The sequence below is a fragment of the Moschus berezovskii genome, chromosome 4, assembly GCF_049115385.1.
Source record: "Moschus berezovskii isolate FMDL1 chromosome 4, NW_MosBer_1.0, whole genome shotgun sequence".
NCBI lineage: Eukaryota > Metazoa > Chordata > Mammalia > Artiodactyla > Moschidae > Moschus > Moschus berezovskii.
Genome location: NC_142463.1, coordinates 93,058,767 through 93,081,251, shown reverse-complemented (window position 1 = coordinate 93,081,251; position 22,485 = coordinate 93,058,767). Strand labels below are relative to the sequence as shown.

The window sequence follows — 22,485 nt, the reverse complement described above, 5'->3', positions numbered from 1 at the left end:
ACAGCCCACTGGTAATATTTTCTTTGTCTTCAAAGAGCAGACCCTTTTATTTGGGATGTAGTGATGTAGGAAGAGCACTCAACGAATTGCAGAAAAAAGGAATGCAATGGGGGATGGGGAAAACCCATGTACCCAGAGACTAATGAGGCCCAGTTCAAAAGAGGATTCGGGGACTTCCCCTGACAGCCCAGTGGTTAAGGTTGAAACTGCACTTCCACTGCAAGCGGTGTGGGTTTGATCCCTGGCCAGGCATTAAGATCCCACATGCCACAGAGTTCAGCAAAAAGAAAAGAGGATTTAGCAAAAAGACAGAGAGGATTTGGGAAGAACCGGGAGGAAAATTTAAAAGGCAGGCTGGGAGCAGAATCATGAAATGCTTTTTGTGCAGAGAGTGGGGAAGCACTGGAGCTTCCAGGCAAACTGCTTCCAGAGCAGCCAGGCAAACTCTTGTCCACAGAGAAATCCCCTACAGAATCCCAGACAGAAGGGAGATTAATGTAACACTTTAGAGACAAATGTATGTTAGTGGTGCAGGAGGAAGGGAAAAGAAAGAAGAATCAAGAATTTAAAAACCTGAAAACTGATAGCTTAGAGGATCACTGCTGGCGGGAGGGATGGCGTGGGACATGAACACGCATTACAGTATAAGGAATTTTAACATGAAAGACTGACTTCATAAGTTTGTTGCTTTTGGCCTCTTGTTAGTTTTACAAAATTAGGAAAAACAATTATGCATTATGTAATGGTTACCTTGTAATTCATAAATAAAGAACATGAACTGGTTGCTAATCAAAATGGTTCCATAATTACAAATACTTAATGATCAAAGTCAGCCTTATAGCAAGGCAAGACATTAAGTGTGTCTTATGCCCTATTTACCGGCCATTCCTACATATTCCTGATCCTGCATTATTTATAAAGCAGCTTCCAAAATGAAACCCTGCCTGCAAGGCAAGGCACACTATGACATGGGCCTGACACGAAAGGTTTGCTATCAACAGTGACTTTCTTTGAACTCTTTAGAGGATTTTCTCTCACTCAAGCAGAGACTTAAGACATTATTTTAAAAAAATAAGATCTGAAAAGTACTGCCCATGTCTTTCACTCTGGGTGCTTGCTCCTCCAGCATGTAAATAAATGGCCACCACTCGCTAGCTGGATTATTTTTCTTGAGCTACTGACAACTTTATAATAAACTGTCTTTTAAATTCATTAAATGGAAAAGGCAAAAAATGAGATTCCAGCACGTATAAATGGTTCTATCACTGCAGTGGCTCTGGTACTTCTGCAGGCTCTATGTCCCTCAGATCAGTTTGGGGAAGGCAGGTGTAACAGTTCCTTACCTTCTTCAGCAATGACCGTTAGTGTGACAGTGACACCAGCATCCTTGATCAGCTGAACAATGTTATCATGGGACAACTCAACAATGGGCTGCCCATTCACTGCAGAGATATGATCTCCAACTTTCAGCTTTCCACAGCGATCAGCTGGACTTCCTTCTATGACTCGGCCAATTTTATGAGGAATAACTATGAAGAAAAAAAGTTCCCAGGTTTTTCAATTATTTAACATATCTCTTAGTATTGGATTTATCATCAGCATCAAAAATTCAACCTAATAACAAAGAAAATCCTTCAAAGATATATCAGAAAAACCACAAGTGATCATCCTGTCCAAATGCAACTATCTGCATATTATCTTCCATTCTTTGTCAACATGCAGATACTCTTTACACAGCTGCAATCATGGCATATAAACCTCTTTGCTTTTCTCCACTTACCAGAAACCTTTTCCAAATTTTATATTGTCATCCTAATCATCCCATTTAAAGGCTACTGACCTCAGTGATATTTATGAAAATATCTCATGTTTCTTGTCTGTCATTGGCTGTTTAGGCTGCAACATGCTTTTGGGTATTTTAGAAACTGCTACAATGAGATCATCTTTGGTTCAGTTGAAGGGGCATTTACTCCCACAAGAAATCTTGTAAATAAATGCAGTTCAAAATCAAGTTCAGGACTCAGAATGGTCATAAATCCAGTTACAGTGAAAAGACTGATCATTAAAATGAATCATACTTACTTCTAGAACAAAATTTATTCCTCTTATTTGTGCCTCTAGATTTTTTTAATTAGAAAAGCTGAGTGGAATTAAAACATTAAGTGTTTAACGTTAAGATTATTTGGTTTATGAATAAAATCCTACCCTGAAAGCACAAAGCTGCTCTAAGACATCTGGAAAGACACTCTGTGCAATTCTATTATATCTCTAGTTTAATGCTGAAGGCTTTCTGAGAGTAACTATTAAGACTCTTCACTGTTATTATGCCTTAAAATGAGTTCTCAGACGTTCAGGAAATCTTGTGAAAATACCTTTCACCATTTAATAAGGGGCATTCATATTAAGAAACAAGTGTTCCTTCCATGCTCTCTAGAATTTCTTTGCCTACATTTATCTGGCACTTGGGCTCCTGCTAAATGTGGATTATCATCAATAAGGATAATTTAATATTTTTAAATGGCACTGTGATTATGTTTAATTTCTATAGCAAAATGGGCTCCTTACTAGTATTTCTGAATTATATCTAGGTGTATGTTAGGGCCATTTTAATAGAATTTCATTTGGACTGGAAGTTATTCTTGGCCATGATTTATGCCCCATGGACAGTAAGTGCCATTCCTTGGCTCTTCTAGGATATGCAATGGGAGATTATACCTTAAAAAAGAGGAAGTCAATGAGGAAGCAAGTGCCTTTTAGCTCTGAATTATATCAAGCACTCAACACCATTTTCCTCATTGTTGTGCTTAGTCGCTCAGTCATGTCCGACTCTTTGCGACCCCATAGGCTGTAGCCCTCCAGGCTCATCTTGTCCACGGACATTTTCAGGCAAGGACACTGGAGTGGACTGCCATTTTCCTCCTTCAGGGTATCTTCCAGACCCAGGGATTGAAACTGCGTCTCCTGCATCTCCTGCATTGATTGGCAGGCAGATTCTTTACCGCTAGCACCACGGACTTAGGTTTGATCCCTGGGTTGGGAAGATCCCCTGCAGGAGGGCATGGCAACCCGCTCTAGTATTCTTGCCTGGAGAATCCAACGGACAGAGGAGCCTGGAGGGCTACAGTCCGTGGGGTCTCAAAGAGTTGGACAGGACTAAGCACAGCACAAGCAGCACGGGCTGTGTCCTGTGCCAGGAGACGTGAGCTGACGCCCAGCTAGGACAACAGGCAGCACATCAGAAATACATGGAGAATCACACAGGGGCCCGGTGGTGACCTTCTAAATTAATATCTTAGTAACTCTCCTTCTTAGAAGAGATTTACTTGTAAACAATGTTCACTCCAGATCCCCTAAGAAGAAAATCATTCAACTCCCTGGCACACTGAAAGGGGTTTGTTCAGATTTGGGAGAGCATCAAACAAGAAAAACCTCTGATGCCTCAGTTGTTCCTTTCTCATCACGTGAGTAATGTGGTCAAAAGGAAATTGGCAAATCTTGGTGCAGAATTTCCTGAAGGGTTAGTCATAGAGGTAAGGAGAGATAAAAGTAGTCAGATTGTTATTGTCGTGGCATTTATAGCAGCACCACCAAAACAGTTAAAGATAAACAGACCAGTAGAAACATAACTTCTGAACATTCTTAAATTGGGAAGTTCTCAACGTAACTGCTTAGAGTACTTACCAGGTGGCACTAGTGGTAAAGAACCCGCCTGCCAGTGCAGGAGACATAAGAGATGCGGGTTCTATCTCTGGGTCAGGAAGATCCCCTGGAGAAGGAAATGGCAACCCACTCCAGTACTCCTGCCTGGAGAATCCCATGGACAGAGAAGTCTGGTGGGCTACAGTCCATAGGGTCGTAAAGAGTCAGACACGACTGAAGCGACTTAGCATGCACACACGCTTAGAGTACACATGGCTAAGGAAAAATCTGAAGTCCTGCCTTACTGCTGGTATACAAAGTCTATAGGTATTTGCATGAAGTCAATTTCTCCATCTTCATTCATTTTTGGCCTAAATATGTCTCACAGGCTGGCTTGTTCCGGGGCTGAGATGACTTTGGTGCTTTTAAAATATTACTTTTCAGGAAAATAAAGGACAATAGCTGAAAATGTCCCCTTCTAAAAGAAATCCTTTGCAACCAGAACTGAAAAGTATGAAAAGTGGAATGTTAAATCCTCTGAAGTGCTGGCCATGCAAAAACTAGTCAGGTCCTTTCCATCTTCAACACAGGTGTTTGTTGAGTACTCCACTCATGCAACCCTACACAAACTGGTCGAGGACAACAAGGATGCTGGGCCTGGATCCCTGACCTTTGAAGAAGTCAATGGTACAAAATTTTATAACTGGTATTAAAGATGCTAGTGGGAACTCTTCCTGTGACAAATGTCAGCAGAAAATACATTTCAGCAGCAGTAGAAGGAAAAAAACCAACAATCTACACTGTGCAGAATACCAAACTGTACCAAGGCAAGATCCATAAAGAAGGATCTATTCTGACAGACAGGTTTCTGGCCTTTTCATCTGTGCTAACTCTTTTTTTAAAACTAATCTGTCACTGTTATGCAGTGAACTGCACACTGCAACTGCTTGGTCTCTGAGGGAAAGCTCCTCATGTAATCTTACCCCAGGATCCTTCTAGCTATGAGATAAACGGAGTTCCAAGAAGAATGTTTGCAGGGCTGAGAATTTTGTGAGATTATTAACTAGCATGTCACGAAATTACGAATTCTGGTTTTGTAACATGACTGAAAATCTCAAGTACTTTATATAAAATTCATTTGACAACCTAAGCCTAATTTACCATTCAGGCTGATAATTAATGAGCTACAAACACTCATTTCCTGTCACGCATTAGCTGTTACCTCAATCTTACATTTTAATTGGGCTTTCTTTCCCATCTCATTACTCAAATATTGATAAACTTTTTAACGTTTCTTTAGAGAAAAAAAAAAGGTCAATAGACAGTGACAGTTGCAATGACAATGGCAGAAACTACAACAAGTAACAGCAGCCAACATTTATTGAAGGTCCAGGCAAAGGGCTTCATATGCATTATCTCTTTTAATCCTCACAAACATATGAGACAGGAAGTGTTAACATCCTCATTTCACAAGGGAAGCTGGAGCACTTGGAGGGTAAGTAATGTGCCCAAGATCTGACAGATATTAAAAGACATAAGCAGGTCTAGAAGCCATGTTTGTCTGATTATAAAGCCCAGCACTTAATGACACTATGTTATACAGAGACCCAGCATCTATGGTATGTAAAACCATCAAGATTATAAAAAGAAATTTAAACAAAGAAGTATAAAAAGATTTGAATTTTAAATATAAACAAATAAATATAATTACACAAATAAGATGATATATTTAAAACAGATAATGTATTAAAGTATAATATAAATTTCAAGTATAAAAACAGGTTAAACTATTTAAGTAATATATTTTATTGAATTCCTCTGTATCTCCTAGTTTTATGGTGAACACTAGACTCTCCTAATTTTTGTAGTGCTGGAGGAGGAATATGCTCAATATGGAAAGTGGTTAGCATCTATCATGCTGAGTAATAATCTTTCACTACTTTTGTTCATCTGAAAGCCCAGGATTATTGCATGGTATTAGAATCAGAATATGATTATCTAAAATGGTCATTTGTTTTTCTAGATATTGATTTCCAATGATATAACATAAAGTCCACCTAACAGCTCCTTTCTCTCATTTTTCTGACACAGGCCACATAATCATTCTCACAGCATCAGTAACAGTTCCAGTTCCAAGCATTACCATAGCAACGGCTTTTGGAAAATGGAAACTAGTATCAGTGAGCAGTGACCTGATACCACAGTAATAATTCATCCATGTCACAGAATCTTCTTCCTTTACACACTTGCATTGATTTTAGCAAGATTTTTGCAAATTGGTTTGGCTCACAATACTTCCCTGAAAGTGTTTTCATTTTTCACTAAGGTTTTAGTGACCATTTAGTCTAAAAGGATCTTGCTACTCAAGATAAAATCAAATCCCCTGGCAAAGCTAAGAGTGCATTTTCATGTGGTCAAAGATTTTCATCACTTGACTTGGAAAAATAAAGCTACCAGACAAGCATGACACATAAATATTAGTTTGCTGGTTCTCATCTTGTATTCATTTGTATTTTATATTTAAAGATGCTTATTACTTAGAAACATAAAGATACAGCAAATATTTAATTTGCTGATTCATAACAGCCCTGGACATAGAAGATGTGATTCCTCCTTTGTTGAAGAAATTAATATACATATTCATCATTCTCAGATGACATTCTACTAAATTGGGTTCAGGATATTTGGATTAATTTTTCAAGGTCTTGACAGAACTTTTACCTTTGACGAAGCATATAAGGTAAGACTGCCTCTTATCATTTAAGGTCAATATATAGTTGCAATAAGGCAATTATGATTAAATAACATGAAAGGACTATTTAAGACACATCTGGGTCAAGGTTTTTCTATTTTGCTTCTTCTTAACTGCTTCTAGCATTTCATTTATTTCTGTATATATGATTTCTCCCAATCTGGAAGAAAAAAAACAAAAACCCCTATACCTCCACAATTAAAAAAAAAATTCAGCATTGTCCTTTCACTACATCAATTAGGTCACAGCCCTGATAATACTGTCACAATATACGGTGGATGCAAACTGAGCTACTAAGATTTATTTTATAGACTCTGAGATAGATAAATAAACCAGAAGCCTAGAAGAGTGATTCAAATTACCTAATTCTGAAAATAAAAATATTCAGCGTTTAAAAAAAAAGGCACTTTATACATGATCCCTAGGTAGTTTCATGAACCCCAGTGGGTGACTCAGAAAACTAGAATTAGAGGGAGGGACACCAGGACACCAGGACAAAGGGGCCCTTACCTCCTGGAGGTGGCTTGCTCTTGGAAGTGAGAATGACAAATCCAAATCCTTCATTTTCTTTTCGTTGCAAGACAACATCATAGGGCTCCTGGGGAGCAGGCCTGGCCAGGACTTCTGCTCGGTTCAAGCGGGGAGATCCATTCTGCGTTGAAAGGAAGGCTTGAGAGCTGTCATCCTCAGGTTGTTTCTCTGTAATAAACAAGATCAATTTTGGTATTTCTGGAACATCGTAACTTTTGATAACTAAAGTGTTTTGTGATAAGCTCTTCACAAGAGCACTTTCTTCTAACATAAAGAAAAGCAGTGCCTCTGCCCAAGTGACTCTGGACACCATCTGAGTGCAGAGGTAGGCAGCAGCCCATCCAGTGGACTTCTTGAATGCTCATTAAGTACATAGTTGGAAAACTACAAAATGTTATCTCACTCAAGGAGGTTTTTCAAAGCTTCTGTGAAATTTGATGGTAAAAAATTTTTTTTCTTGAAATTATTTTAATTACAGCAAGGTTTTGAACGTGGACAAGCAAGTTTTTAAAAAGTTGATAATGAATAACAATATAGTAAACTTCCTCTTAAAAATAGCTTTAAATATAATTTAGTGGGACTTCCCTGGCAGTCCTCCAATATTCTTGCCTGGAAAATTCCCTGGACAGAGGAGCCTCGCTGGCTACAGTCCATGGGGTCACAAAGAGCTGGACACAACTGAGCACCGCACCCCCACCCCCCCGCCCCAACACACACACATACTGAATCCTGGCGGTCCAGTGGTTAAGACTCCACACTCCCAATGCAGGGGACCTGGTTTCACTCCCTGGTCAGGTGACTAGATCCTACATGCCACAACTAAGATTCAGTGCAGCTAAATAAATAAACATTTAATAAAAATAAATAATTTAGTGCAGTGACTGACACTCATGACATCTGGGAGGTCACTGCATCAGGACACAGATACTTCCCATTATAGCTTGAGAACACCTTGCCACTTACACAGATTTATCTTTTACAATGTGTTTTACAACTGCAGTTTTCTGATGGGTAATACGAGATGAATTAACCATCAGCAGTTCTCAGGCATACAACAAGTTGTCCACATGAATGGCAAACTCTCCTAGATACAGATCAGGTCACATGGAATTCCTAGCAAATGGGCAGTTAACCTACACCCTTTTCTTCTATTTAAGAGTAACATCAGAATTTGAGAAAAAATGACAAAAGTTAGTCATAACTGATTTTATAAAAAAGGGCAAATTTTGTGCCATAATTTAATACAAAACATCATAAACAACCACCACAACATGCTGTTATTGATGAACATGCATTTATAAGGTCTCTTTGTATCAAAGTCTATGGGATTCTGAGGATTTGTTTTTGAACCTCAACAAAAGTGTCAACAACTTCCAATAATTAACAACAACAACAAAAAGGTTCTTTTTGATATAATGCACGGTTAGAGTGAATTAGCTAAAATGTCTCCAATAATATCAAACTACTATGAAACGTCTTTGTGATGCTTTTCAGGAGGGAGCTAATCTCTATTTGTACAGCATCCCATTGTTTCCTCTTCGGAGTTATGTTCTGACACCAGCACAACCAAAAGGAAGCAACAGCGTTAGAATCTGCATGCATCTCAGAATGCCTGATATTTATGAAGAGAGGTGGGCTTTTACTTTGGATGCTACAAGCAAAAACACAGGGCCTCATTTTTAAGAGTAACGTAAATATTCATCAAGTCACAGATTTTTTGACTGCCCACTCTGTGCCATGTAGTCATTCTTCTAGGTACTGGGTATGCAGCATAGAACTAAATGGAGCATATAACTAATATACATTGAAACATGTATATTATCATATGTGAAACGAATCGCCAGTTCAGGGTCAATGCATGTTACAGGATGCTTGGGGCTGGTATGCGGGGATGACCCAGAGGGAGGATAAGGGGAGGAGGGAGGTGGGAGGGGAGTTCGGGAGGGGGAACTCATGTACACCCGGGGCGGATTCATGTCAATGTATGGCAAAACCAACCAATATAATATTATAAAATAATTAGCCTCCAATAAAAATTTAAAAAAAAAGAAAGAACTAAATGGATGAAAATTCCAACCTTCATGAAGCTTACATTCTTGTGGTGCTACAGGGTTGTCTTTAAAACATTTTTAAGTGACAAGAATTCACTTTTTAAAATTTCTACATAATACTCACAGAGCTATTGAACATAAAAATACAGGAGATTATCATATCTTAGTGTAATGGTTTAGACCTCAGGCTTTGTAATTAAATCATTTGTTTCAATCCTGGTCCTACTACCTACCAGCTATGTGTTTCTCAACCTTTCTGTGAGTAACTAGAATAATGACAGTGTTTACCATCATAGTGTTGCAAAGAGTAAGTAAAAGAATCCATGTCTGAGACTCAATAAATGTCATACTAAAACTTCTGAAGTAGAAACATTTTGTCCTCTGAATATTTAGAATTTTATCAGGATCCAAAATTGTTTGATATTCAGTTAACGGGATCTCTTAGTATGACTAAACAACTTTGTATTTGTTCTTCAGAAAACAGATTTAACCTGATATTCTAACTACAACATCACACTGGCAAAATTCATTGATATACTAATATAATCTTAATGTAGAGACCCAAAATTTATTTCTCTTTTTTGATAGTAGTAGCAGTATTTATGAATCCTTTCAACCTTACATGGCCTTCCACATGCAAGGATCACACTAAATAAGTTATCTCATACACTATTTTTGTTGTTGTCATTGTTTTAGTTACCTAAGTGGATTTAGTTAAAGAAACATTTCACAGACACAGTGTGGGCCGTCGCAGAGTAGTGCAGCCTCTCATACACTATTAAACATAATAAAATAATCTGAAAAAAAAAAGTGGACTAAATCTCTTTGTTTCTTTTTTAACTTATCAGAGCAAGAACAGGTTCACATACCACCGTAGAAGATCTTTCTTCTGACAGTTAATAACACGTGGCCATTTCGAGCAGCGGTTGTCATTAGGTCTAGGACTTGTTTGTGTGATTTCCCTTTAACAGGAATTCCATCAATGCACATCAGCTCATCAGCTGCACGGAGCCGACCATCTTTCTCAGCTGCGCCCAGAGGAATGATGGCTCCAATGTATATCTGATAAGATATAAAGTGTGGGTTGCTCTATATAGTCTACTAAGACTTACTAAGATTCTTAACTACTAAGTCAAGGACTTTCTGACTCAAAACTATGCATACCAACAAATTTTTGGAGTTCAACCTGAAAACAGTCATAGAAATTGACCTTTCTCTAAAATGGCACTTCAAATAACCACACCATGGTAATCTCTTCTGGATTCTTTGGGTTGGGCACAAGGAAGACAGGAAATACAAAGTAATTCAATAACTTAGAAAGGACCACTATCACTTCCATTACTACAACAGAACAAAAATATTAAACTCAGAAAAGGCAATTCTGTGGAGTAGCTACTAAAAGTAATGTCCATTGAGTGTCATCATGAAAGGTTTTTTTTGGGGGTATACTGTTCATAGCAACTGGGATAATTCTTACAATACTCCCATTACATAAGGCTATCAGTTCAAGTTCAGTATACACAAAAGAGAAATATTGCTTGTTCCTAAATTCTAAAGCAGTATATATTTTAAGGGAACAGAGTGACCTAAGATTCACTTGCAACTAGGTGAACAGATCTTGGTCATTTTCTTTGCCGGCAATTAGAATCCTATAATTGGTAATCCTAAGTATTTGGACTAGTTCCAGAGCTGTTATAACCTGACATTCAAGAGAAGATACAGTGTAAACATTTCTTCTAAGATCAGGAGCAAGACAAAGATACCCACTCTCAATACCTTTATTCAACATACTTTTCAAAGTCCTAGCTATAGCAATCAGATGAGAAAAAGAAATAAAAGGAAGACAAATTGGTAAGAAAGAAGTAAAACTCACTGTTTGCAGATGATGTGACTATATGTGGAAAATCCTAAAGACATCACCAGAAAATTCCTAGAGTTCATCAATGATTTTGCTAAAGTTGCAGGATACAAAAAAAAAAAAAAATCTACAGAAATCTGTCGTATTTCTATACACTAAATTAAGGAAATAATCCTATTTACCACTGCATCAAAAAGAATAAAATACATAGAAATAAACCCACTTAACAAGGTAAAAGACCTGTACTTGGAAAACTATAAGTCACTAATGAAAGAAATTAAAGATTACACAATCAGCTGGACAGATATACATGTTATTGGGCTGGAAGAATTAACATTGGTAAAATGACTGTTACCCAAGGCAATCTACAGATTGAATGCAATCCCTATCAAAATGTCAAGGGATTTTTCACAGAACTAGAACAAAAAAATGTAAAATTTGTATGGAAACAGAAAAAAAACACAAATAGCCAAAATAATCTTGAGAAAGAAGAAGAGAGCTGGAGGAATTGCTGTCCTTGACTTTAGACTATAATACATAGCTACGGTAATCAAAACAATATGGTACTGGTACAAAAAAGAATATATAAATCAATGCAACAGAATAGAGAGCACAGAAATAAATCCACACACTTGTGGTCGATTAATCTACAACACAGGAGGCAAGAACATACAATGGAGAAAAGACAGTCTCTTCAATAACTGGTGCTGGGACAACTGGATAGTTACATAAAAAGAATGAAGGTTAGAACATTCTCTAACACCATATACAAAAATAAATTCAAAATGGATTAAAGACCTAACTGTAGGACCAGATACTATAAAGCTTTCTAGAGGAAAACATAGGCAGAACACTCTTTGACATGAATTTTAGCAACATCTTTTTTGGATCTGTCTCCTAGAGTAATGACAATAAAGACAAAAATAAATGGGACATAAATAAACTTAAAAGCTTTTTCATGGCAAATGAACCATAAACAAAATAAAGACAACTCTCAGAATGGGAGAAAATGTTTGGAAACAAAGCGATTGAAAAGGGTTTAATCTCCAAAATATATAAACAGCTCATGCAGCTTAATTTAAAAAATATATATATATCAAAAAATGGGTGGAAGAACTACATAGACATTTCTCCAAAGAAGACATACAGATGGCCAAGAGGCATATACATAATGATCAAAGGATCAATCCAAGAAGAAGATATAACAATTATAAATATTTATGCACCCAACATAGGAGCACCGCAATATGTAAGACAATTACTAACAAGTATGAAAGGGGAAATTAACAATAACACAATAATAGTGGGAGATTTTAACACCCCACTTACATCTATGGATAGATCAACTAAACAGAAAATTAACAAGGAAACACAATCTTTAAATGATACAATAGATCAGTTAGACCTAATAGATATCTATAGGACATTTCACCCCAAAACAATGAATTTCACCTTTTTCTCAAGAGCACACGGAACCTTTTCCAGGATAGATCACATCCTGGTTCATAAATCTAGCCTAGGTAAATTCAAAAAAATTGAAATCATTCCAAGCATCTTTTCTGACCACAATGCAGTAAGATTAGATCTCAATTACAGGAGAATAACTATTAAAAATGCCAACATATGGAGACTGAACAACACGCTGCTGAATAATGAACAAATTATAGAAGAAATCAAAAGAGACATCAAAATATGCATAGAAATGAATGAAAATGAAAACACAACAACCCAAAACCTCTGGGACACTGTAAAAGCAGTGCTAAGGGGTAGGTTCATAGCAATACAGGCACACCTCAAGAAACAAGAAAAAAGTCAGCTCAACATCACTTATTATTAGAGAAATGCAAATCAAAACTACAATGAGGTATCACCTCACACTGGTCCAAATGGCCATTATCAAAAAATCTACAAACAATAAATGCTGAAGAGGATGTGGAGAAAAGGGACCCCCCTTCACTGTTGGTGGAAATGCAAATTGGTACAGCCACTATGGAGAACAGTATGGAAGTTCCTTAAAAAACTAAAAACAGAGCTCTCATATGATCCAGCAAGCCCACTCCTGGGCATAAACCTGAAAAAAAAAAAACAACTCAAAAAGACGCATGCACCCCAATGAATACTGTATCACTATTTACAACAGCCAGGACATGGAAGCAACCTAAATGTCTGTCAACAGACAAATGCATAAAGAAGATGTGGTAAATATATACAGTGGAATATTACTCAGCCATAAAAAATGAAACAATGCCATTTGCAGCAACATGAATGGACCTAAAGACTGTCATACTGAATGAAGTAAGTCAGACAGAGAAGGACTAATACCATATGATATTTCTTATGTGTGGAATGGAAAAAAAATAGTACAAATGAACTTATTGACAAGACAGAAGTGTGTGCGTGTGTGTTCAGCCCTTTGAGTTGTATCTGACTCTTTGAAACCCCATAGACCGTAGCCCACCAGCTTCCTCTGTCTATGGGATTTTCCTGGTAAGAATACTGGGGTGGGTTGCCAAGTCTTCCTCCAGAGGATCTTCCTGACCCAAGAACTGAACCTGCGTCTCCTGCACTGCAAGTGGATTGTTTACTGCTGAGCCATCATGGAAGCCCATAAAACAGGAATAGAGCCACAGATATAGAAAATAAACATATTGTTACTGGGGGAAAGGTGAGGAGGATAAATTGAGAGATTGGGATTGACATATACACACTACTATAGGGACCTCTGCTCTACACTCTGTAATTTCCTATATGGTAAAAGAGTTTAAAAAAGAGTAGACGTGTGTGTGTGTGCATGTGCGCACATGTGCACTTATAAAACTGATTCACTTTGCTGTACATCTGAAAATAACACAATACTGAAAATCAACTATACTTCAATAAAAAGATTTTTTAAATAACAAAAGAAAGACCAAATAGGTAAATATGTCTCAGAAATCACAATGATATAAAGAGAAATGCATTAAACTAAAACTAAAAAAATTAAAAGCTTCTGCACAGCAAAGGAAACCATAAATAAAATGAAAAGACAACCTATGAATGGGGAGGAAATTTTTGCAAATGATGAGTCCACAGGGGATTAATTCCCAAAATATAAAAAAGCTCATACAGCTTAATATCCAAAAACACACAAATGACCCAATTAAAAAATGGGCAGATGTGAACAGACATTTTTCCAAAGGGAATATGCAGATGGCCAACGGTCATATGAAATGTTGCTCAATATCACTGATCACCAAGGAAATCAAAACCATAACGAAGTATAACCTCATACTTGTCAGAAATGTTATCATCAAAAAAATCTACAAATAACAAATGTTGGTAAGGGTGTGGAGGAAAGGGATCTCTTGTATACTGTTGGTGAGAATGTAAATTGGTGCAGTCACTGTCAAAAACAGGATGGAGGTTTCTCAAAAAACTAAAAAAAGTGGCATACACACACATATACATACACTAGAATACTACACAGGCGTATAAAGAATGAATTTTTGCCACTTGAAACAATATGGATGGAACTGACTCAATAAGAGCAGCAAAAAGAAAAAAAAAAAAAGACGAAAATAGCAAAAATAGCCCAAGGTACCTATGGAATGACTTCAAGCAGAGTAACATTCATATTATAGGAGTACCAAAAGGAGAAAAGAGAAAGGAGCAGAAAACTTAACTTGAAGAAATAAGGTCTGAAAACTTCCTTAACCTGGGAAAAGAGACAGAATCGCAGATTCTGGAAGCCCAAAGAGTTCCCAAAAAGATCCACACAGAGACACATTGTAATTGAAATGTCAAAAGTTAAAGAGAGAATTTTAAAAACAGCAAGAGAAAAACAACTTGTTATATACAAAAGAAAGTAAAAGTTTTGCTCAGTCCTGTCTGATTCTTTGCAACTCCGTGGACTATACAGGCCAGAATACTGGAGTAGGTAGCCTATCCCTTCTCCATCAGATCTTCCTGAATTAGGAATCGAACTGTGGTCTCCTGCATTGCAGGTGAATTCTTTACCAATTGAGGTTATCAGGGAAGCCAAAAATTTCAGAACATCATAAATAATATCATTAAATGCATACTGTGTGCTGTTCTTAGTTGCTCAGTCATGTCCAACTCTTTGTGACCCCATAGACTATAGCCCACCAGGCTCCTCTGTCCATGGGGATTCTTCAGGCAAGAATACTGAAGTGGGTTGCCATTCCCTCCTCCAGGGGATCTTCCCACCCCCGGGATCAAACCCAGGTCTCCTGCATTGCAGGCAGATTCTTTACCGTCTGAGCCACCAGGGAAGCCTTTGTTACATAGCAGAACTCTTATAAGACTATGAGCAGATTCTTCAGTAGAAACTTTGCAGGTCAGAAAGGAGTGGAATGATATATTCTAAGTGCTGAAAGGAAAAATATGTCCAACCAAGAATACTCTATACAGCAAAATCATCATTCAGAACTGAAGGAGATGAGAGTTTTCCAGACAAGCAAACATCAAAGAAGTTCATCACTAATAAACTAGTCTTATGAGAAATGTAAAAGGGACTTCTTTAGTTGAAAAGAAAAGGCACTGAGTAGTAATAAGAAAACATATGAAAGTATAAATCTCATGGGCAAGATAAATACAATTTACAAAACTAGTATAAAAAGGTTAAAAGAAAAAAGTAGTAAAAATAACTGTAACTAGAATAATCAGTGAAGAGATACACAAAATAAAAAGATGTCAAATGTGATGTCAAAAATATAAAATGTGGTGGAAGAAGTAAAAATGTAGCTTTAGAATGCATTCAAACTTAAGTTGCTATCAACTTAAATTAGACTGATACATGTATATAAACTGTTATATTTGAGTCTCAGGGTAACCTCAAACAAAAACCTATTGTAGATACACAAAATATAATAAAAATAGAATCTAAGTATAATACTAAGCCATCAAACTGCAAGGGAAGAAAGGAAGAGAAGAACAGAGAAGAACTACAAAACAGCCAGAGAACAAAGAACAAAATGACAGTAAATACATACCTGTCAATAATTACTTTAAATGCAAAAGACTAAATTCTCCAATGAAAACACTTAGAGTGGCCAAATGTACAAACAAGACCCATCTATATGCTGCCTATAACAGACTAACTTCAGATGTAAGGAGCCACAAAGTCTGAAAGTAGAGGCATGAAAAAAGCTGTTCCATGCAAACAGAAACCAAAAGAAAGCTAAGCAGCTATACCTACATCAGACAAAATAGACTTTAAAACAAAAACTGTAATAAAAGACAAAAAGGGCATTATATCGGAGAAGGCAATGGCAAGCCACTCCAGTACTATTGCCTAGAAAATCCCATGGATGGAGGAGCCTGGTAGGCTGCAGTCTGTGGGGTCGCTAAGGGTCGGACACGACTGAGCGACTTCACTTTCACTTTTCACTTTCCACTTTCACACATTGGAGAAGGAAATGGCAACCCACTCCAGTGTTCTTGCCTGGAGAATCCCAGGGACGGGGGAGCCTGGTGGGCTTCCGTCTATGGGGTCACACAGAGTCGGACACGACTGAAGTGACTTAGCAGCAGCAGCAGCAGCAGGGCATTATATAATGATAAAGGAGTCAATTGAACAAGAGGATATAACATTTGTAAATGTTTATGCATCCAACATAGAAGCACTTAAATATATAAAGCAAATATTAACAAGACCTAAGGGGAGAAATTTACAGCAATACAATAATAGTAAGGAATTTTAATAACCCTATTTACATCAATGGATAGATCATACAGACAAAACCAATCAGGAAACATGGGTCTTAAATGACACATTAGAATGAACAACCTTTATATATAGATAGATAGACAGATTATACATTCAGAACATTCAGAATATTCTATGTATATTCCATACATATTCACAACATTTTATCCAAAGTAGCATATTATATACATTCTTCTCAAGTGCACATGGAACACTCTTCAGGATAGATCACATGTTAAGGTATAAAACAAGTTTCAATAAATTTAAGAAGACTGAAATTATATAAAACGTCTTTTCCAACCACAGTATATAAAACTAAAAATCAGAAGAAGAAAATTGGGAAAATCACAAAATGTGAAGATTAAACTACATATTAATGAACAACCAATGAGTCAATGAATAAATCAAGAGAAAATTAAAAAAAATACCTTGAGACAAATGAAAATGGATATACAACTTGCAAAATCTCTGGGATGCAGCAAAAGTAGTTCTAAGAGGGAAGTTCATAGTAATATAAGTCTGCCTCAAAATAAGAAAAATCTCAAACAAATAGCTTTACATCTAAAGGAATTAGAAAAAGAATGAAAGAAGTCCAAAATTAGTAGAAGGAAGGAAATACAATGATCAGAGCAGAAATAAATGAGATAGAGACTAACAAGACAATAGAAAGGATCAATGAAACTAAGAGCAGGCTATTTGAAAAAATAAACAAAACTGACAAACTCTTAGCCAGATTCACTAGACAAACCAGACAAACTCTTAGCTAGAAAAAAAGAGGGCTCAAAAATAAAATCAGAAGAGAAGTTACCTTTGATACCACAGAAATACAAAGAATCGTAAGAAACTACTATGATCAATTATATGCCAAAAATTGGGCAACCTAGAAAAAAATCGATAAATTCTTAGAAACATGCAATCTTTCAAGAGTAAGTCATGAAAAGTAGAAAATCTGAACAGGCCAATTACTAGTAAGGAGGTTGAATCAGTAATTAAAAATATCCCAGCACATGAAAGTCCGGGACCTGATGAATATAGATTCAAAAATCTGCAACAAAACATTAGCAAATTAAATTTAAAAATACATTAAATGGACCCATACACCATGATCAAGTGGAATTTACTCCAGGGATGCAAGAATATTTCAACATCCACAAATCAGTCAATGTGATACACCAAATTAACAAAATGAAGAATAAAAATATGATCATCTCAACAGATACAGAAAAAGCATTTAACGAACTTCAGCATCCATTTATAATAATTCTCAACAAAGGGAGTACAGGAAACATGCCTCAACATTATAAAGGCCACATATGACAAGCTCAGGCTTACCAGGTGGCTCAGTACTAAAGAATCTCCCTGTCAGTGTAGGAGATGTGGGTTCAGTTTCTGGGTCAGGAAGATCCCCTGGAGGAGGAAATGGCAACCCACTCCAGTATTCTTGCCTGGAAAATCCCACAGACAGAGGAGCCTGGTGGGCTACAGTGCACAGGGTTGCAAGGAGTTGGACATGACTTAGACATTAAACAACAACCAACAACAATGACAAGCTCACAGCTAACATCATACTCAAAGGTGAAATGCTGAAAGCTTTCCTTCTAAGATCAGTAACAAGGCAAGGATGCCCACTTCCACCGCTTTTACTGAATAGAGTACTGGAAGTCTAAGCCATAGCAATTAGGGAAAGTAAACAAGGAAACACACATATCACACCTTCTTTATACATACACACACCTACACACCCACTTACACATGCAATGGAATAGTACTCAGCCAGATCACATGTTAAGCCACAAATCAAGCCTCAATAAATTCAAGAAAATTGAAATTATATCACATATATCCAACCATAATGGTATAAAACTAGAAATCAATTACAAGAAGAAAAGTGGGAAAAATCACAATGTAATTTTAATCACAAAGATTAAACTACATTAGAAAGAACAAAATCTTTGCAAGGCAACATAATGTCTTGAGGACATTATGCTACGTCAAAGAGTCAGATGAAGACAAATGCTGTACCTCACTTATATCTGAAATCTAAAAAACAAACAAAACAAGACTCAGAAAGAACAGAATGGTGGTTGACAGTGGGGAGGGGATTGGGAAGATGGAGGAGCCTGGTAGGCTGCAGTCCGTGGGGTCGCTAAAGGTCGGACACGACTGAGCGACTTCACTTTCACTTTTCACTTTCACACATTGGAGAAGGAAATGGCAACCCACTCCAGTGTTCTTGCCTGGAGAATCCCAGGGACGGGGGAGCCTGGTGGGCTTCCGTCTATGGGGTCACACAGAGTCGGACACGACTGAAGTGACTTAGCAGCAGCAGCAGCAGCAGGTACAAACTTATAAAATAAACAAGTCACAGGGATGCAGTACTATAGCATGGGGACTATCACCAATAATACTGCAGTGCATGATACAAAGTTGCCAAGGGAATAACTCTTAAAGGTTCTTATCACAGAAAAAAAATCTGTCACTTTGTATGATGACGGATGGTAACTAAGCTTGTTGTCATGATCATTTTGCAGTGTATACTAACATTGAATCATTATGTTGCACATCTGAAACAAATATGTTATATATACATCAATCATAGCTCAATTCAAAAGAAAGGAAAAGAAACAATCAAGGGACTTCATATTTGCCCTACATAGGGCAACCTACCTTAAGCTTTATTTGTCTCTGATAATTATTTTAACTGTAACCAATATGACTAATTAGAACACATTTATACTCTACAAATCAAATGTTCTAGTCAGAATAGAAAGAAGCCTATAATTTTAAAAGAATATTATTATTCACCTAACTTCCAAACATGATAATGTAGTCATTCATATTATACAAAAAAGCTTTAAAATATGTTCTTAAACTCTAAGAAGCACATTACTTCTTTGTCAAACTAAGGGCAAAACAAAAATAAACCCATTATATTTGTTCTCTAAGTATGAGTGAGAATCCTATATAAATAAATTTCTAGATTTAAATGCCTTGCAAATATAACCTGTTATTATGCTCTAATTTACAGCTGACTTATTCAGCTTTTACCTACAGTTTTAGCCTCAGCTATTCCAAGTTAGGGCTTCCCTGGTGGCTCAGATGGTAAAGAATCTATTCTCAATACAGGAGACCGGGGTTCAATTCCTGGGTCAGGAAGATCCCCCGAAGGAGGAAATGGCAACCCACTCCAGTACTACTGCCTGGAGAATCCCATGGACAGAGGAGCCTGGAGGGCTACAGTTAGTCCATGGGGTCACAAAACAACTAAGCAACTAACACTTTCACATATCAAGTTAACTGAGGTATTATGACACCACTAGAAATGCAATTCTTCCTCATATTAATGAAACTGTTAGAGAAAACAAAATCTTTTAAAAAACCAAACAAAGTAGAAAGCAAAACAAAAGCACCATATTCTACCAAATCTCTATTAAAAGTTTTAACAGAAATAGCCAAATGACAATGTTTTAAACTTACAGATTGGTCAGGTCCATCTCCTCCCAGTACTCTGAAGCCAAACCCCGATTCCTGTTTCCGAAGAAAAACATCCAAATCTTTGGTGTTTGGAGCTAAGGAAAACCAGAAAATAATAAATACAAACAATCATACACAATATACACTTTGGTTTATTTTAAAAGTTTCAGTTCAGTTCAGTCGCTCAGTCGTGTCCGACTCTCCGCGACCCCATGAGTCACAGCATGCCAGGCCTCCCTGTTCATCACCAACTCCCGGAGTTCACTCAAACTCATGTCCACAGAGTCGGTGATGCCATCCAGCCATCTCAGTCTCTGTCGTCCCCTTCTCCTCCCGCCCTCAACGTTTCCCAGCATCAGAGTCTTTTCCAGTGAGTCAACTCGTCGCATGAGGTGGCCAAAGTATTGCAGTTTCAGCTTTAGCATCAGTCCTTCCAATGAACACCCAGGATTGATCTCCTTTAGAATAGAAAAACTCAACCATAAATCTTTGTTTTGTGCTGTAACTCAAGCTGAATCAAGACTGCTTAGGAATATTTATTCCCATTTCCATACACAGTATTATACGGCCATTAATTCTTGATACTTTCAAATCAATGTTTCATCTTCCGAAATATGGTCTGGGACTAGCAAGATAAACTGTGACTGGTTAAATAAGTATGAAATCAATTATATATATATTTCTACTTGTTGTGCATCTTTTCCAAGGTAGTGAAGTTGCTCAGTCATGTCTGACTCTTTGCGACCCCATGGACCGTAGCCCACCAGGCTCCTCCATCCATGGGATTTTCTGGCAAGAGCACCGGAGTGGATTGCCATTTCCTTCTCCAGGGGATCTTCCTAACCCAGGGATCGAGCCCGGGGCTCCCACATTGTAGGCAGACACTTTACCATCTGAGCCACCAGGGAAGATGCTTAGATCTATTTCTAAAAATAAATACATTTCAAAAGTTTAACCACTTAAATCTATAATTGTGCTTCAGAAAAAAACTATCATTAGTTGGTAAATTAGTACGAAAATGAATTTCTGCCTCATGCACACTCTCTTGTCATCATCTGTCCACTGGACTCCTCTAAGGAGTCTAGTCTACTCTCTGGTTTCCTCCTCAGATTACATACCCTTCTGATTCATCATCCTTTGTATTCCTGCCAAAAAATATTTTTAAATCACAAGCCCAATAACTTCATCCCTATAGTTAAGACCATTCTGTGGCTCTTTGTCATGTATATCATTGTCTCCAGCTTCCTCAGACTGGCATAATCCGCTCTCCACCAGCTGCTCCTGCCCTTCCCTCTGGTGTCCACTGCCGACCACACCCAGCTAAACTGAAACTAACTGCACAATTAAGGCCATGCAGTGTGCAAATGCTATCCTTCTCTCCCTTTTATCTGTCTCATAAGCAACTACCTCTTTGTCTTACAGCTTAACTTCCTACATGAAGCAGTATATGATACTTCCTACTACCCACAGCAGTAACACCGACCATTTTCTACTTTGGATCCCAATTCATCCAGCCTATCCTTCTATTACCGTACCCATTAGGGGCTTACTTGTATATGTATTTGACTATTTCTTTGTCTTTTCCATTTAGGTTTAACCATCTCTTTGGATGCAGGGTCGATGTAACCTATTACCTCTGTACTCCCATTACCTACTATGATGTTGGGTAGACATTTCAAAAACAGAGTTCAAAACATGGTTTTGAAGAAAACAAATGAATGAATGTTGAGTATAAATGGAAGAAACCCAGAGCTACATTAAAATGGAAATGAATAACTTCAACATGTTGGTTTCTAGAGATGGAAAAAATCAAGTTTTTAAGAAAATTCAAATTAATGTTGTTGCATGCTTTCCTGAAATATTCCACAGCTACTTACGTTTATCTTCATATAAAGTCTTAGATTTCAGGTAGACCTCAGAAGGATCCAGCTTCGGGGATCCTGACCTGATAATGCTGGGTGGAAAAGGCATAGGCTGGGGAACAGGCTCATTTATGGCCTCCAAACTTTCTGAAGTTTCCTTTTTATCTGTTTTCTGAAATGGAAAAGGGCCTTACTTAGTATCTCAAAAAGCCAGATGGTTGATTAGTGCAAAAAACTGTTGTCTGAACCAGTATGTCAACTGGTAACAGTTGCGTAAGCAGCAGGGTCAAAGCCACAGCATATTTGCAGCCTTAGAGGAGTTCACTTTCACAGTCATGTGTATTTGGTTAAAATATATTTCACTTAAATTAGAACATGTTTATAATGATGTCAATCAAAGGGCCTTAAGTAGTCCCATGTTAAGGAATTTTGCCTTTTTCTCCACCACCAAGACACAAACTGACTCTGAGAAGACATATAAGACAGCACTTCTAAGCAAAGCAGGAGGGAGACTCAGAGAGTACCTCCATTTAATTCTTGATAACCTCACCTCCCCACTCACTGAATTAATTTCCAGTGAAGATGTTTAAGGAATATTCTTTCTAAGAAAA

General features: G+C 37.4%; 1 protein-coding gene across 4 annotated transcripts in view; it reads right to left on the bottom strand.

Moving 5' to 3' along the window:
• The window catches only part of MAGI3 (membrane associated guanylate kinase, WW and PDZ domain containing 3), a 263,400-nt gene that overhangs the window by 23,517 nt on the left and 217,398 nt on the right, over window positions 1-22,485 (bottom strand). For all 4 annotated transcript variants that reach the window (XM_055402961.2, XM_055402962.2, XM_055402964.2 and 1 more), the window contains exons 12-16: window positions 21,890-22,046; window positions 20,016-20,107; window positions 9,843-10,035; window positions 6,902-7,090; window positions 1,344-1,529 (exon numbers count right to left, since the gene is read on the bottom strand). In XM_055402961.2, coding sequence (XP_055258936.2) covers window positions 1,344-1,529; window positions 6,902-7,090; window positions 9,843-10,035; window positions 20,016-20,107; window positions 21,890-22,046 — 817 coding nt within the window. The remainder of the gene's footprint in view (window positions 1-1,343; window positions 1,530-6,901; window positions 7,091-9,842; window positions 10,036-20,015; window positions 20,108-21,889; window positions 22,047-22,485) is intronic.